Genomic DNA, 18065 nt, shown 5'->3' with positions numbered 1-18065 from the left:
ATATAAGAGAACAACGACACAACATTAAAATGTGACACACACAGACACGGACTAAGCATTAGACAAAATCCTATGAGAATGAAAAATATATAACAACAGTCAGCCCAACGATAAATATGAAATGCACAAAGAAGCATATAAAAGATAAGACAAGTTGAGTTGAACGGTGATTTGTTGTCAGCTTTTGTTTAATCATTCAAATCAGATCAAAAGACTTTAAAGAATGGTTTATAATATTCTCCTCAAGGGTAAACTATATCGAACTTTTCAGGTTATTGCACTGTCATCGGTCTTAAATTAAGTTAATATAACCGTTTTTACAATAAATTCCATGATTAAAATCATATACAGCAAATCTTTAATTTGAGTTTTTCGAACAATTATTTAACCAGAGCTAAACAATTATCTTAACCAAAACGCAAACAGTTACAAATAGTTTTTTCATGTTTAATGTATAAACATTAATTTTGATAAGTTACCTTAGACGTATTTGGCACAACTTTTTGGAATTCTGGATCCTCAATGCTCTTCAACTTTGTACTTGTTTGGCTTTATAAATATTTTGATTTGAGCGTCACTGATGAGTCTTATGTAGACGAAACGCGCGTCTGGCGTACTAAATTATAATCCTGGTACCTTTGATAAATATTGACACTTCGGAAGATAGTCAAAATGGTATAGGCATTGCCTTTGAGTGTAAGAATGATATTGTAGTAATTTGTAAATGGAAAACTCATATATATTTGATGCAGAAACATGTACAGAACCGCTAATATAAGCCTGGTATCTATTATATTTTTAGTTAGCTGTTTTATTTCACAATATTTAACGCTCAGTGTGTATTTGTTTTCTTCGAAAAAAAGTTCAAACATAGTTTTGAAGAGAATGGCGTGCAACACAAATCCTTCCCATATTTGCAAAAATGATTTGTTTAATTTTGTTACCATTTTTTTGTCTTCCCATTATGGAAAGAACAAAATAATGTACACAAACATCCCTATATTCTTTAGCCCAACCACTGACTTTCTCGCCTAATGTCTAAATCTGTAAAACGCTTTCTCCAGCGATAAACATGAATTGTAACAACAGTAAGATTCTTCGTATTTGTAACCTAAGCAACCAATTAACATTACACTACAATACTTAATAAAAATAAATAGTCAGAGTATAACATAACAGGAATATATAATGTAATTATGAAATGAAGTAAAGAAAACTGTGAATGTCTATTTTGTTGTATATAAAACAAAGCACGCAGTCAATTTATTTTTAAATGCAATTTATAACTACAAAACAGAACAATGAACTCCTTGGTGTATGTTCTTGACTGCTTCCGTTAGCTCTCATGTTGCAAAGTTTTATGTTGCCAACTCGTCGTTATCAGTCGAAGAAGACACGTTCATAGTGTCATGTATCTACTCGTGTTTACATAATTATGTAATATGAGGCTATTTTGCATTTCTAATTCTTAACTCATAAAAGATAGTCGAAAGATGCCAGAGGGACAGTCCGACCTATGGATCGAAAAATGACATGGCTAAAAAAGAAAGACAAACAGACAAATAAAAGTACACAACATAGAAAACTAAAGACTAAGCAACACGAACCGAACCAAAAACTAGGGGTGATCTCATGTGCTCCGGAAGGGTAAGCAGATCCTGCTCCACATGTGGAACCAGTCTAGTTGCTCATGTTATAACAAAATTCAATTCGATAGGTCCCATTGCCGAAAAGGGAACGGGATTGTAGTAACGACACACGCAACATATCCGATATCATCTATGAAACGGATAATTCATACCAGTCAACCAACGCGTGATGGCATTGGCATTCTTTTAGTTGCTTTTAAGTATTTTATTTTAAATGAAAATAAACACAAAAAAATGTAACGATGTTTAATGTTTCGTTACCTTTTACATACTTTACATGCATGGAAACTAATCACATAAGCTAAAAAAAATCTTTAAACGTTTACAGACATTGTATCATGTTTAGGGGATGGTGATTGTGCTCTAAACCAGGTATGGGGTAATCGTAACCACTAATCGTAATCAGCTGTATTCGATTACATTTTGCAGTGTAATCCTATGTAATCAGTAATCATGCCATTTCTGATTACAAGTAATCGTAATGTAATCAATTACATTGCAAAAACAGGTGTAATCATGATTACTTTTAGATTACTTTAAGATTACATCCATATGATTACTTGCTGATAACAAATCTTGTATTTATACGAAAATAGTTTTTGATAGACAAGATGAAAATAAGAAAATGTTAAGCTTCATTGAAAAATCATGAAACTAGTTTTCACAATGATGGTACCTTGTTTAATATGTAAATTGTATCATCTATATTACAAGTTTGTACAAATACAAGTGTTTTATTTTGTTAACAGTTTACTAAAAAAAATTGCCTCTCCAATATTTCGTTGTGAGATTGAGCTCTTATGATACAAGAATGTACCTTGAAAGCATTTTTTTCCTTGATTGAAAACTTCTGATATTAACTCCAATTTCATATAAGTTCTCCCAATATTTTTACATAACTGCATTGAAATTCAAATGTAGAAAACATTTAGTTCCAATTTGACTTTGATGGTCGACATAAATATATGAGCCCACTTAATTCAAAATGGAAGTTAAAACCAGATTTCATTTATTGACAAATTGAATAAATTTTGTTTTCCATAAATGCGTGTATAATATGTGTTTTCTAATTTTTATTCTTTATTAACTTTGAGACTTACGGCTCATCAGTATAAACAGGTATATTTACAGTGTATACATATGGCATAATATTACAAACAATATGCATAGTAAACAATAGGTGATGTCAGAACTTTCATCTATACAAAGTATCTCTTATTTATACAGTAAACTGTTTCTTAATTCAAAGAGAAATATTTATACTTTCCTAAGTTACAAAGCTGTTTTGTGTTTTCACCTGACAATAATTCTATTAATTATTAATTAGATCAAGTATTAAAAAATTTCAAACAAATAATGACAATCAACCACTTTTAACTTTATTGATTGATATTGTTATTTAAACAATAATATTTTAATAACCAAGCTCACCTATTGTTTGTTTAAAAAAATGGAAGAAGTGATTAACACCTGTAAAACATTAATGGATGTGTCAATTATGTTTCCTTATTTGTTCAGGTTTTGGTAATTAGGCAGTTGGTTAAAATTTGTAGAAAAAAATAAAGTTATATCTTTTACATCATGTACATAGAAAAAGGACACTTGTCTATAATAGCTATTTTATCAAATTACACATGTTACACTATTCTTGTCTATAAATTCTTTTAGTTAAGATGAATAGATTAAGGCTTTTAAAAAAATCACCAAAATCAGCTTTTTTGTGAGGATAAAAAGTTTTTAAAAAAACTTTGATATTGCAATATACAATGTAATCATAAGTATTCTAAAGTAATCATGACTACTTTAAAGAAAAGTTATCTAATGTAATCGATTTCATATGAAATAGGGTGTAATTGTAATGTAATCGATTTCATATGAAATAGGGTGTAATTGTAATGTAATCGATTACATTTTATTAGCAAATTAATTGTAATTTAATCAATTACATTTTAAAGTAATCGACCCCATCCCTGCTCTTAACACATATTTTACCCTGCACCATTCTAATGTGCCGTATTGCAAATTTTATTTCTAAAAAGAGATATTACAAAGCCAGTACTATAAACACATTGCAAGGGATAAAGGTATTGGAATCAAAACAGTTGGTTTGTCAAATAATATTCATACATGTAGCAAATATCTATTGAAACCATATATTGCTTATTTTTTTTATAGTAAAGTAGAAATAAAACAAAATAAAAGTACTTGAGCTTATTTTACAACTCATGTAGATAATAGATAAATGAGTGCAAATGATTTAACTCTCGCTCCATGTCACAATTTGTAAAAAGTAAACTATTATAGGTGAAAGAACGGCCATGGCTCACACCGAACAACAAGCTTGGAAAGGGCCAAAAGATTACTAGTGTAAAACCATTCAAACAAGAAAAGCAACGGTCATATCTATAAAAATAATCAAACTCACTTTGGTAGTTTCATACTGAAATTCTAACAAAGTGTGATGTAATTTTTGTTTTTTTTTATACATTCGGAATGACAACATCGCGTGTGTTAAAAAAATGATCGCATTGAACTAAGCAATTCTGCAGTTTGATTAAACTTATAAGAGTTTATAGTTTCATGACATGAACTCATTTGTCGTCATTCTTACTTTAAGGTAGGTATGAGTAATTCTTATCCTGTTAAAAGGGTTTTGGTTCTATTTTCTCAAATATTACCCGATTCATTTTTTAATTTGAACTGTATGGTTTTTACAATGTATTTAGTGGTTGCAAATGAATTATTGCGTTATATGTCTTTATTAACTTTTTCAGTGATAAGTCTGCAAAAACACCAATCATGACGATGACCAACTGAAAAAAAAATCAACTTTGGGTTCATTGTCTTAGTTTTTTGTATGTTTTGTGCCGATCTGATGTCACTGAAAAACACAAAGATAAATGAAATTAAAAGAAAAGAAAAAGATAACAGATTTAAAAATGAGGGTGAGGGTTAAAACTAAATTGTTCTGTACCTTATCCCATTTGTTCATATATTATCACGTTATCATGTTGTCGATCTGATAAACATGTAGTGTTAGTATTGGCTAATATGCATAAAACAAACTTTCGTCATCGTCATCATTGGTAGCAGCATTCATTTATGTTTAATTATTTTCTGTATAAATTATAATTATATAGATTTGGAAAGTGTTGCTTTCCGACCTGGGCAATTATGAGACCCTTATGATTATTAAACTGTTTTTTTTTCTAGAAATTAACTGCCTTAATAAGAGGCAGAAGTAACTAATAAAGCCAACAGTAGTATACCTTTGTTCGAAACTCATAAATTGATTGACATAACAAAAACGAAGATACGAAGTCACATGTATAATTGTAAAATTTAAGCAATTTTTTTGCTTTTCTACCCTTATCTAGATCTAAAGTATTCTTCTTTAAAGACGAACATTACATTCTTCACCGATCAAACAGGTGTTAAATTAATCAAAATATAATGCATTTCAAATTCTTTCTTCGTTCTTTATGTGGAAAGTGGACAAGCAGGAAACGCCTTGGGAAGTTAAAGTCATTGTTATTTTTTTTCTCTCTATCAAATGCATCTATTGTCTATTATCTGTTTGTAGCAGTTCATATTTACATTGATCAAGCTTTATATATCGGTGAAGTATTTATTTTAAATTTAAATTGGTTTAGGTTGTTTTTCAGAATAGAACAGTTGATTTTTTTAAAACTAATATTACATTGTATTAGAACACATCAAGATTCTAGACGTATGATTTTGTATGCAAAACACCTGTTTTTTCTACATAAGACTCAACAGTGACGATTGAATCAAAGACAATAACAACCAAAACCAAGGAGTAAACAAAGACTCACAAAACCAAAGGACTTTTACATCAACAGTTATAAATAATGATTAAGAAACAACTCCACTAAAAACCGGGAGTAAAATCAGGTGTTCCGGAAGGGTAAGCATTTCCTGCACCGTATACGGCACCCGTCGTATTATTTCTTTGTTCAGTTTGGTAAAGTTAAAGATCCAATACAGAAGGAAGTTGAAGAACATTACGGACCTGTAGTTATAAAGTCAAGTTCATGACTGTTGTTGTCTTTCGTAATACATGTAAACCATTGCTATTGATAATTTACACAGTTTAGATACTATTCTGTACGCTATCCGGAAGTCGCGATTTTCGAAGCGAGAACTTTTTGGATCACATTTTAAATTTGATGGGTATACTGAATTAAACGGTATGTTGATCATCTGTACATTGCTTAATGATTAATTCAGCCGACATCGATATTCTCAAATGGTTTAGAATTAAATTCCGCACATTCATTATTCGTATCTTTGCCTTAATCAAGAGATATGCAAGTACATCACTCAGAAAAATCAGTCGACGAACCTAAAACATTCTTTTTACCCTCTTAGTGTACAAATCAACGTAAAAACCTGACTTAATTAACTAAATGAAGTATATTTCAAGTGGGGGTAAAAGTTTCAACCAGATCTTTGAAGCCAGAAATAAGAAAATTACACTTGTTTGAATTTCTCACTGTACGATCAGTCTCGCTTGTATATTTTAAAACTGTATGATCAGTCTTTATGTCACTGTATTCTAGTGGTGATTTCAAAGTTATTTAAGATACATTAGAAGGTGGCATTTTTCTAAATAACACAAATATATTTTAATACATTCACATCCTGAAAACTTATGAAACATGTTTTAGCTTGATAGGGTGTACTCGACTTACTACATTAAGTATAACTTGATGTTTAAATGTTGCTAAAATAAAAGGAAGGTTTGATGTATACTATAAAATTGAGAATGGAAATGGGGAATGTGTCAAAGAGACAACAACCCGACCAAATAAAAAACAACAGCAGAAGGTCACCAACAGGTCTTCAATGTAGCGAGAAATTCCCGCACCCGGAGGCGTCCTTCAGCTGTATATAAGTTTCAGAAATGTCCTCCGTTATTCTTAAAATTGTGCAAACACACAGATTTAGTTGTTATATAAAAATGCATGTATTTACACACATTCGAGGCCGTACTGTAGCCTATAATTGATCACAGTTCCTTCACTTTGTTTAAGATGTAGAGCTATCCTTTGACACTCAATTGTACACCACTTTGTCAAGCGGGGGGTTATAGTGATAAAGAAGTCCATCTTTCCGTTCGTCCGTTGGACCGGTACAATATGTTTCGCCGGTTTTGTAAGCGCATATCCTCATAAACCACTTAATATTCATTGGGGGTTCCGGCCATTTTTAAATGGAGAGGGGGTCCAATCCAGGAGAAAAGGGGATTCCAAATATATGTTCCCATACAAATGCATTGATAGTTAAAAAAAGGGTTTCAAACTGCCGGATCCCTTTTTTTAATCCGTCACTGATATACCTATTAATTAATCTTATTCGGTTTCCTTATCATAAATGATAATGACTGTATTGTGCACCGTCTATTTCGAATTTTAGTATGAATCTTTTATGGGGTTACTTTATATGAGACACGGACTTGAACATTGCATTATATGGGGGGCACCCATCAGGTATTTCCAACACCTCCTAAACCAATCATTAAAGTTTTCTAAAATTGCTCCATTTTTACTCGATTAATGCATTATGGACCTTCTATTTCTGTAAACTTACCAAAATTATATCACATGAATTATCCCCTACGCAAAGCTGTCTTTATATCCATTTTTTGTTATTTTAAAAGAGACGAGCTTGATTTATGTTATCATCAATTGGTCAACGGCGGACGGTGTAAATAATCTTTAAAAATGTAATAGCTAAACAGGTAACTGTAACAATACACTATTACAAAGTCCACAAGCGAACCATGTATTACTTTTTAGGCATTTGATTTTAAATAAGACTGATGGAACAAAAATACAATTATTTTGCCGTCTAAAAAAATCATCAGAAATATATTTGTATTGTCTGATGAAAGTAATTACACGTTATAGTTCCCTGGATAGTTCATAATATCACATATACACGTATATACCTTCAAATTGCTGTTGTTTTTTCTTCAAAATCACGACTGGTCATACAGTCAAAAAATCTGAAATCGCTTTTAGTCAGTTCTAGACTGATCGTACAGTAATTTATTTTGGGATCCTCAAGGAAAACATATTTTTTTTACGGGAAATACGAATATTCTACTTAAATACGAAAAGAATATTGAAACAGTATATATTTAACTGTAAACTGATGCAAATATTTGCAATAAAAGATTATTTGCTTTGTACTACGAGAGCAAAATTGTCCATCGATTTCTCTTTTTTCTACCAAGTTGATGTGATGCACACGTATATTTTATATTCTAATGCATGTTTTTGTTACAGTTACTCATATTTATGATGCTATATATACCTTGAAGATGTTCAAAGCACTTTGTAGATATAGGAGTAAACAAATGATGAGAAAAGTTACCGTAGGCAAAACCGTCTTGTTAGCCAGTTGGAAATAATCGCTTCGAAAATCGCGACTTCCGGATAGCGTACAGAATAGTATCTACACTGTGATTTATAGTGTGTCTTTATATGTTGTAATACTACTCCCGAAGGTTAGAGTAAAGGTTTGTGCCTGTTAAGACGTATAAATCCGCAGCATTTGTTTGCACCTGTTCTACGTCAGGAACCTTTTTTTAATGGTTGTCGTTGGTTGGTGTGGTTCATACGTGGTTCTCGTATTTTTAATATAGATTAGAGCTTTCGTCTTCCCGGTTGAGTTATTTTACATTTTGGACCCATCTTTAACTTGCTCTTCGATGTTAGCCAATGCTCCGTGTTGAAGGCCGTACTTTGACCTGTAATGGTTATTTTTTTCACATTGTGACTTGGATTGACAGTTATCTCATTGCCACGCATACCCCATTTTCTGATATCTATTGTCAAACAGGTGGTTTACACCTAGTTGTTAACAATAAAATTTTAATCGAACTCAGGATAGGGATGCTAAAGGATATGTTTAACAGGATGCTTTTCTCCTTTAGTTTTATTTGTTTAAACATACAATGAATTCTTAAGACAATCAAGAAAGATTTTATAGAAGTAGTCATGAATGCGGTGTACTTAAATTGTCAATTTTCATTTAAATCTATAAATAGATTTCATACACATTAAAAAAATATGCTTCAAATGTAAAATGTAAAAGTAGTCACATTTGCTGATTCATTTTTACCAATTAGTGTTAAAATGACAATGAAAATGAACATGTACAGGTATTTATTGTAAAATTGCGTTTTTTGTTAGGGTAACACCGGCTTCCTCAACCATTAAAACCTAACATACACGAATAGACAAGTGGGCTTGGTGCCATTATCACTATCAATCAAATTAATGACTAATATACTTGTAGCGGCGACAAAATGCTTGATGTTCATCGTAAGTTTGTCTTCATTACTGAAACCATTTTATTATAAATGATTTGCAATTTTCAAATGTGAGTGTAAACATTTTGTAATTGAACATAACTGCCTGACATATCGTTTAATACACATCCCTCCTCGCTTGCTACAATTAATGCCCATTCTCATACACGAATTTTCTTACGAATTATCACGGATCATGAATAAATGATTCGTTACGATTTGGCATTTACGAATAGTTATGAAGAAGTAAAGAGTATTTACAAATCCATACAATTGTGCCGTTTTTATACCATTTCTATTATTATCGTAAACAATACGTAAGAATACGCTAAGTAAACAAATCTATTGGTAGAAGACAAGTTAATTTTTAATGATAACTCTTAATCCGAGAACCATTGTTACACGGCAGGGATAAAATCGTAAACAACACATAGGCAGTCGTTTCATTCAGTAAATAAATCTTAATCTAACCATAACAAATCGTAAAACCAAATAATAAAAATCGTTTATTTAATCTCCCAACATTTAACGCTTGTACTATGTAAGGCTATATAAACCGTATTCTGTTTGTTGTTCTCCTTCTTTGTCTGAATAATGGTCAGAGGACTCGGCGTTGGTAGTAGATGTAGTATGTGGTACTGTCCAGTACTGGTTTGTTATAATTTAATGTATGATGTATTAATATTGTTTACTGCTGTTATGGTTTTACTCATTTTTTTCTAATCTTTCAAACCGTTATTTTAGATTTTCTCATACTGATATGTTTTGCATATGGTTTTATTAACATTTTGTTACTTGAGGACAAACAGTAATATGTCTGTCCAAAGTTAATTACTTTGTCCATTGTTTTGCTATGAATTAGGCCTTTAGTTTTTCTCAATTAAAATGTTTTAATTTTTTCATGTCGGTGCCTTTTATAGTCGTCCATATGGTGTGGGTTTGTTTTTTATGCCCCACCTACGATAGTAGAGGGGCATTATGTTTTCTGGTCTGTGGGTCCGTTCGTCCGTTCGTTCGTCCGTTCGTTCGTTCATCTGTCCAGTTTCAGGTTATATTTTTTGGTCAAGGTAGTTTTTTATGAAGTTGAATTCCAATCAAAGAGGGACGAAAGATACCAAAGGGACAGTCAAACTCATAAATCTAAAACAAACTGACAACACAATGGCTAAAAATGAAAAAGACAAACAGAAAAACAATAGTACACATGACACAACATAGAAAACTAAAGAATAAACAACACGAACCCCACCAAAAACTAGGGGTGATCCCAGGTGCTCCGGAAGGGTAAGCAGATCCTGCTCCACATGTGGCACCCGTCGTGTCAACCTGAAACTTAGTATATATGATCCTTATGCTATGATCTTTCTAATTTTATTGTCAAATTAGAGTTCTGACCCCCCAATTTCACGGTTCACTGAACATAGAAAATGATATTGCGAGTGGGACATCCGTGTACTGGGGACACATTCTTGTTTTTATTGTTGAAGGCCTTACGGTCGCATATAATTGCTTACATCTACTTATTTGAACTTTAGTGGATTGCTGTCTTATTGGCTTTGATAGTATATCTTCTTAATTTTATATTATCAACTATTTGATCCTGTCATCGCATACCACGTTATCAAATTTCTTGCAAATGTAACCAGTGAAAAGATATATTACTAAGTCTTGTTACTTTGAGTTCTTACACAATGTGATGTAAATTTTGTCTTCTTATGCATCCGGAAAGACAACATCACGTGTGTTAAAACAATGAACGCATTGATTCAACAGTTTATGACTGAACCTATAAGAGCTGACAGTTTTATGACATATTTTCATTTGTCGTTATTTTTACTTTAAGGTAGGTATGAGTAATTCTTATCTTATTGAAAGGGTATTGGTTCTATTTTCTCAAATATTACCCGATTTTTTTTTTAATACGAACGTTATGTTTGGTATTTACAATATATTCATAGGTTGCAAACGAATTATTACGTTATACGTTTAACCTTCCTTGATCAGTCTGGAAAAACACCAATCACTACGATTACCAACACAAACAAATAACTTTGTGTTCATTGTCTTAGTTTTTTTTAATGTTTTGTGCCGATCTGATGTCACTGAAAAACACAAAGATAACATCACGTTAGCATGTTGTCGATCTGATACACATGTAGTATTAGTATTGGCTAAAAGGCATAAAATAAGCCGTCGTCATCGTCATCATCGGTAGCAGCATTCTTTTATGTTCTATTATTTTCTATGTAAGTTATAATTATATAGATTGGGAAAATATTGCTTTTAAATCAATTATAATATCCTTATGTTTATTTCATTTTTTTCCGGATATGTACTGTCTTAATGAGAGGCGAATGAACTAAATCAGTGTCTTCAACCTATGCCAACATTTGAAAAATATATATTCAACCTATGCCTACAAACAAAATACAATAGATGTTGTTATAAAACTGAATTATCAATTACCTGTTAAATACAGTCAGTATTTTAAATCATTAAAACTTACTCCTTTTGAATAAAACAACACCAGTGAAATACTGATTATAAATTATGATGATATATGGAAAATAGGATAAAGATATTATAATAAAGCACTTTTTTTTGGTAAAATATTTCCAAAATTTTGTTATTCTACACGTGCAATTAAAAAAACCACCTAAATAAAAAAGTAAATGAATAAAAATCAGAAAAGAATTGAATAAGAAAAAAAATATTCAGGATTTTTTTTAATATACAAGATTTGCCCACTTATTACTTGTTGCTGAGTAGCCAAGCTAAACAGTGTATATAGGTTTTTGATTTTTTGTCAGATATTTGGACTCCTTGCTTTCTATACGTTACAGGGTAAGATATTTTCTTAATAACATCCATTTTCTTTTTATATAAGACTTCAATAGCTCATAAAAAGTCATTTACTAAGATTTAAGCAGATTCTAGATTTTTTTCTTTCCAGTTTGAAACCCATATAATACTAATGCAAATATAAGGTGTATGTATTAGCATTTTCCTCGCCTTTAAAAAAATATATATGTTTCAAAAAAGAGTTTCATAGCCTATCAATATTTTATTTAGCTTATTTTGTCTCTTACCCAATGCTCTTCAGACTAAAAGTTTAAATTCTTGATTCTCTTTTAATTTCACCTTAGTACATCCTTAAATCTGATATATATATCTAAATTTAAATTTTATTTCATTCTGATGTCAGTATTTACGAAACATATGTATTTGTACCATAGAATACATGGAAAAGTAGAATAAAGCACTTTCGTAAGAGTAAAACAAATATATACAAACACAATTATTTCATAAATACTGAACTGTGAAAAAATACACTTTCAATGTGAAGCAGTTTTTAAATAGGGCTATATTCCTAATTTCCATGCACTTGATGATGAGATTCTATTTTTTTTTAAAAATACCATCAAATATTTTCATCATATATTGTATTATATTCACATGATAATGGTATATCCTGAACATGCATGAAATAGTTGCCGCTGGACCTTCAGCAACCTTCAATAATCAATTGTTTTATTATGTTGATTTCTAATACAAAAGAGGTCAGCAACACACAGAGTTGTCTTTATTTTGACTATTACAAGTAACAAAAAAAAGTTTTGTGTACACTTAACGCCAATTTTAAACTGTTTGTAAATTGATTGGCCTCTAATTATCTTTTATTTATATAACAATTAATCTGTTATATTTTATTTAACCTATGTTCACATATTATTATACAATTTTATACCTAAATGTTGGCATAGGTTGAATGAACCACCAAAACACTCCAAAGCAAACACGAAGATACGAAGTCACATGTATAATTGTAAATTTTAAGAAATTTTGTTGCTTTACTACCCTTATCTAAAGTTTGCATCTTTATAGACGAACATCATCGTCAAACTGATGTTACATTATTAAAACCATAACGCCTTTCAAATTATTTCCTCGTCCTTCATTTGGACATTGGATCAGCAGGAAATGCATTTCGAAGTTAAAGTCATTGTATTTTTTCTCTATCAAATGCATCTATTATCTATAAGCTGTTTGTAGCAATCAAGCTATATATATCGGTGAAGAGATTTTGGAATTTAGAATTGCTTTTAGGTTGTTTTTCAGAATAGAACAGTTGATATTTTTGTATTAAAACTAACAAAAGGACACATCAATAATCTAGATAAATAATTTTGTACTCAAATAAATAAGGAAATTTAATTTATTAAAACATATTTATTTACAGTGGATTGGGAAACAAGTTTTGCAACTTATATTAATCCCTTTCCACTTTGCGGATGCGAGTGCTGTAAGACCATTGGAGAACTGTAATTATAAAGTCAAGTTCATGATGGTTGTAGTCTTTCGTAATGCGTGTATTAAGCCATTTCTATTGATAATTTATAGTGTGTCTTTCTATGTTGTTATAATACTACTCTTTCAGGTTAGATTAAAATGTTGGCGTCTGTTAAAAAGTTTAAACATGCAGCATTTGTTTCCACTTTTCCTATGTCAGGAACCAATTGTTCTATGGTTGGTGTAGTTCATAAGTGTTTCTCGTTTTTTTTTAATATTGATTAGAACTTTTGATTTTCCGGTTGACTTATTTTACATCTTTAACTTGCTGTTCGCTGTTAGCTAAGGCTCCGTGTTGAAGGTCGTACCATGACCTATAAATGTTTATTTTAATACACATTGTGACTTGAATTGAGATTAGTATCATTGTCACGCATACCACATGTCCTTGTATCTATTGTCAAACAATGGTTTACACCTAGTTGTTAACAATAAAATTTCTTCTGAAAAGGATGTTTCTCTCTCTGCTAAAGAACGTTTACGACATTTGAATCGAACTCAGGATAGGGATGATCAAGGTTATGTTAAACAGGATGCTTTTCTACTTGAGTTTTATTTGTTTAAACATACAATATAAAAAAGATGTGGTATGATTGCCAATGAGACAACTATCCACAAAAGACCAAAATGACACAGACATTAACAACTATAGGTCACCGTACGGCCTTCAACAATGAGCAAAGCCCATACCGCATAGTCAGCTATAAAAGGCCCCGATAAGAAAATGTAAAACAATTCAAACGAGAAAACTAACGGCCTTATTTATGTAAAAAAATGAACGAAAAACAAATATGTAACACATAAACAAACGACAAACACTGAATTACAGGCTCCTGACTTGGGACAGGCACATACATAAATAATGTGGCGGGGTTAAACATGTTAGCGGGATCCCAACCCTCCCTCTAACCTGGGACAGTGGTATAACAGTACAACATAAGAACGAACTATAAAAATCAGTTGAAAAAGGCTTAACTCATCAGATGGACAAAAATACAAGTGGACGTGGCCCGGTACTTATAAATCCCGACACAAAAAGACACAATGAACAGATCTGAGAGTACTCGCAGTTATCTGACAGCTAGTTCAAAGCCACTAACAACTAATAAAAAAATCATGCAACTAAGACTAAACTATCAATCCGTACACATCCAACATCCCATGGATTTAGTGTAAAGACGTCATAAACAGCCAGAGAAAAACATGACCTTGTGCAATGCCAAGTTAAAGGTATCGACAGATTGTAGATCCATGAATATGTATATGCATATAACATACTAGTAATATTTAGTTAGCTTTTAATTTACTGATAACAAAATCAATATTTATACCACTAAAAATAATATTCAATGATCTAATTACAGTGTTGAATAGGTAACCTTTTAGAATAAGTTTATTTAAAGGAGCGACAAGTTTACATGGATCCTTTCTAAATTTCCGGGCACGGTTAACAACATTTCCGTAAAAATAAGGATGTGCTATCCCGTTTGAAATAAGTTTTCTGCAGGTATGCATTGTTAAAAAACTTAAAGTTTTTCCCAAACTTTAACAAAACAAGAATGTGTCCAAAGTACACGGATGCCCCACTCGCACTATCATTTTCCATGTGCCATGGACTTTGAAATTGGATAAATATCTCATTTGGCATTAAAATTAGAAAGATTATACTATAGGGAACATGTGTACTAAGTTTCAAGTTGATTGGACTTCAATTTCATAAAACTACCTTGACCAAATACTTTAAATGCTTCATGTGCATTGTTAGTTCACTGTCATCACTAAAACCTTGGTTTTTCAATAATTTACAATTTTCCAAAGTGAGTGAAAATATAACTGCAAGACCCATCGTTTTATATTTTGCGTCGCTCGTTACAGTAAATGTACCCTTCTCATGCTCGGATGTTTCTTCCGAGTCATTACTAATCGTTACGATGTGGCATGTTTTAGTTGTTCCGAGTTAACACGAGTTCTTTATGGTTTATAACGTGTTATTAAGATTTATTTTCGACAATATTCGACAAATATTTACGAGTTATTATGCATAACTACGACCAATTTTCAAATACTTTCAGAACTTTTGATTGATTGTTACGTGTACATTACTTATAATTACTCATAGAAGGTTTTAAGTGTCAGTTTTATGTTGTTACGAATAGCAATTTTATAAAAATAAGTGAAGAGTTCTTGCAAATCCATTTCTATCTATAATCGTAAACAATATGCAAGAATACGTAAACAGAAATAATATTTTTTTCCTCCGTGACGTATACACAGTAGTTTTTTCTTCCATTATAAACCTCTTTTGTCCAACTGCATCTTATATAAAGTCTATATTATTATAAAGATTCTTTTATAAAAGTCATCTATTATTTTTTGCAGGTTTCAACGTTTAGATCATGGCAACGTTTGTTATAAAGCACAAATCTGGTGGTAAATTTGTACATCCCTTAGGCGGACAATTGAATCCAGGAAATGACACTAATCTAGTTTTATACGAAGGAACACCTGACCAAACGCATTTTGCCTTTGATGTTGAGGATGATCATTGGGGATACATACGACACGTACCCAGTGGTAAAGTTATACATCCGTATGCCGGCTGGTTGAACCCGGGAAACAATACGGAACTTGTCCTACACCAGGACCGTCATGGAGGCGCTCTTTTCTGTATCGATAGTGCAAATGATGCCATAATACACAAAGGAGGAAAGTTTGTTCATCCAAAATGGGGAAGCCACAATCCTGGAAATAACACAAGGGTTTGTCTACATGAAGATCAACATTATGCAATGAGGTTTGAATGTGTATCTCCACATAATACCAACGAAGAAGCTCTGGTGTACGGTATACCAACCTTACTTGGAAAGTGGAAAATTATCAATATGATCAAAGATCCGGCAGCGGAACACAAGCATACCTTCCAATACAAAGTTGGGAAGTCCAAAACTGAGAGCACTAGGTATTCCTTTGAGTTTAAGTGGGAAGCAACAGCAGGTGTATCAGCTGGTATCGCGTCTGCATCAGCGACATCCTCATTATCAACCATGTTTGAAAGATCGTCTTCTTCAACATGGTCAGAAGAGACAACAGTTACACGAGAGATAACAGGTTGTTTTCACATTTATTGATATAAAATTAATTTTGTATTTTATAAATGCACAAAACATACACTCAGACGAATATTTACATTTGAAAAAGAGGAAAATGCATAGTCATATTTACATTGGACGTACTTTCAGTAAGTTCCGAAAATAAACCTAAAGTCATCATTTTTGATAATTAATGAAATTCATAACTGTATGTTTAAACATTTCTATATGGATTGTGAATTAAAATGTGAATACATATTTCCAAGTATCAAATCCCTATATCATCTATTCAAATATGGGATAGCCAAATTCAGCATAATTCAAATTGAATGTCGGGAGTAATTACATTAATTTTATTTTTACTTGTATTAATATTATAATATTCCGTCAAAGAAATGATGTGTGCTTTTTTTCTCAATACAAATTTCTCAATCTGTGTTAAATTAAAAAAAAATGTTTTAAAAGATGTTTACAACGAAACAATGTTTTCTTCATGGAACATATCCATATTGTCACCAATTTTCTATTCTGATAATTTGTCTGACCTTTATATTTCATTGCAAAATAAAATCATTTGTATTTGTTTCAGTTAAACCAGGAGAAACTGTAGTTACTTGGCAGTTTGTATTTACATGTGAGCAGCTAAATCACAGAGCCAAGTTTTACAGCAACTTGCTAGCAGACACTCGAAGTTCAGATGATGTTCCTGAAGACTTGGCTGGAACTGGATTTTAAGCAAATAGCATATAATTTACATACTAACATTTAAAAGTTGCTTTTATATTATATTTATTCACTGATGATCTACTTTTTATATCCTGAAATGTATATATTTATAAGCTTTTTCCATTTGACATTAACAATACATATTATTGCATAGCAATATAATATTTCCCACAGAAAGTAACCAAAAGTAAGCGTGCAATAAATTCTAATATTGCACTAGTGCAATAAATCTTCAAAAATTCATGAAGTCATCAAAGACAAAATCTTAATTTAAATCAATTTTTACTTTCAAATATTATATTGCTATACAATAAAAGGGTTATTGCATGAATATTGGGGAATATTTTCCCTCGTAGAACATATATTGCACTCTTAAGCTCGTGCAATATAAAATTCTACTCGGGACAATATTCCCCAATATTCATCCAATAACCCTATATTATTACTTTCAGTATAGTAAATGATTGATATTTATATTTCAAAAAAATATTATGGACTAGGTAGAAATGTAATTACTTAAGGGTTATTTACTTAAATTTTATATTAAATTTCATAATTTGCATGACGTTATTTTTGGGAATGCTTATAATGCTTTTAATACTTGATAATAAAATATTAAATCTAATAATTTGATGCATTGTTGTCTATCGTAACAAAACATTTTATCAACGATACCAGACTTATGGCTTCGTACCCTAGACGCGCGTTTCGTACAAAAGACTCCGCAGTGATGCTCGTATCTTAAAAGTTAAAGGCCAACATAGAGTTAATGAATAGTAGTGAGAACCAAAAAGTACGATATGTTCTAGAGATTTTCTCCTGGGGAAGAAAATCCTTAGTATTTCAAACAATACACTACATTTGGTAATTTTAAATCTGAATGAGATTAATCACCGAGTTATTGCAATA

The 18065-nt window shown here is 31.3% G+C and overlaps 1 protein-coding gene across 2 annotated transcripts; it reads left to right on the top strand.

Moving 5' to 3' along the window:
• The first annotated feature begins 10781 nt into the window (after positions 1 to 10781).
• On the top strand, positions 10782 to 17288 carry LOC143062750 (galactose-binding lectin-like). Of its 2 annotated transcripts, none has more exons than XM_076234516.1 (3): positions 10782 to 10834; positions 15721 to 16449; positions 17020 to 17288. In XM_076234516.1, exons 2-3 carry the CDS (start codon positions 15738 to 15740, stop codon positions 17163 to 17165), a joined length of 858 nt encoding a protein of 285 aa, XP_076090631.1. In that variant the 5' UTR covers positions 10782 to 10834; positions 15721 to 15737; the 3' UTR covers positions 17166 to 17288. The 2 variants fall into 2 exon arrangements, with proteins under 2 accessions (XP_076090631.1, XP_076090629.1); XM_076234514.1 differs by lacking the exon at positions 10782 to 10834 and adding an exon at positions 14710 to 14848.
• The last annotated feature ends 777 nt before the right edge of the window (positions 17289 to 18065 follow it).

The sequence above is a fragment of the Mytilus galloprovincialis genome, chromosome 2, assembly GCF_965363235.1.
Source record: "Mytilus galloprovincialis chromosome 2, xbMytGall1.hap1.1, whole genome shotgun sequence".
Taxonomy (NCBI): domain Eukaryota; kingdom Metazoa; phylum Mollusca; class Bivalvia; order Mytilida; family Mytilidae; genus Mytilus; species Mytilus galloprovincialis.
The sequence above is the reverse complement of the archived record's forward strand: the minus strand, read 5'-3'. Positions and strand labels throughout refer to the sequence as shown.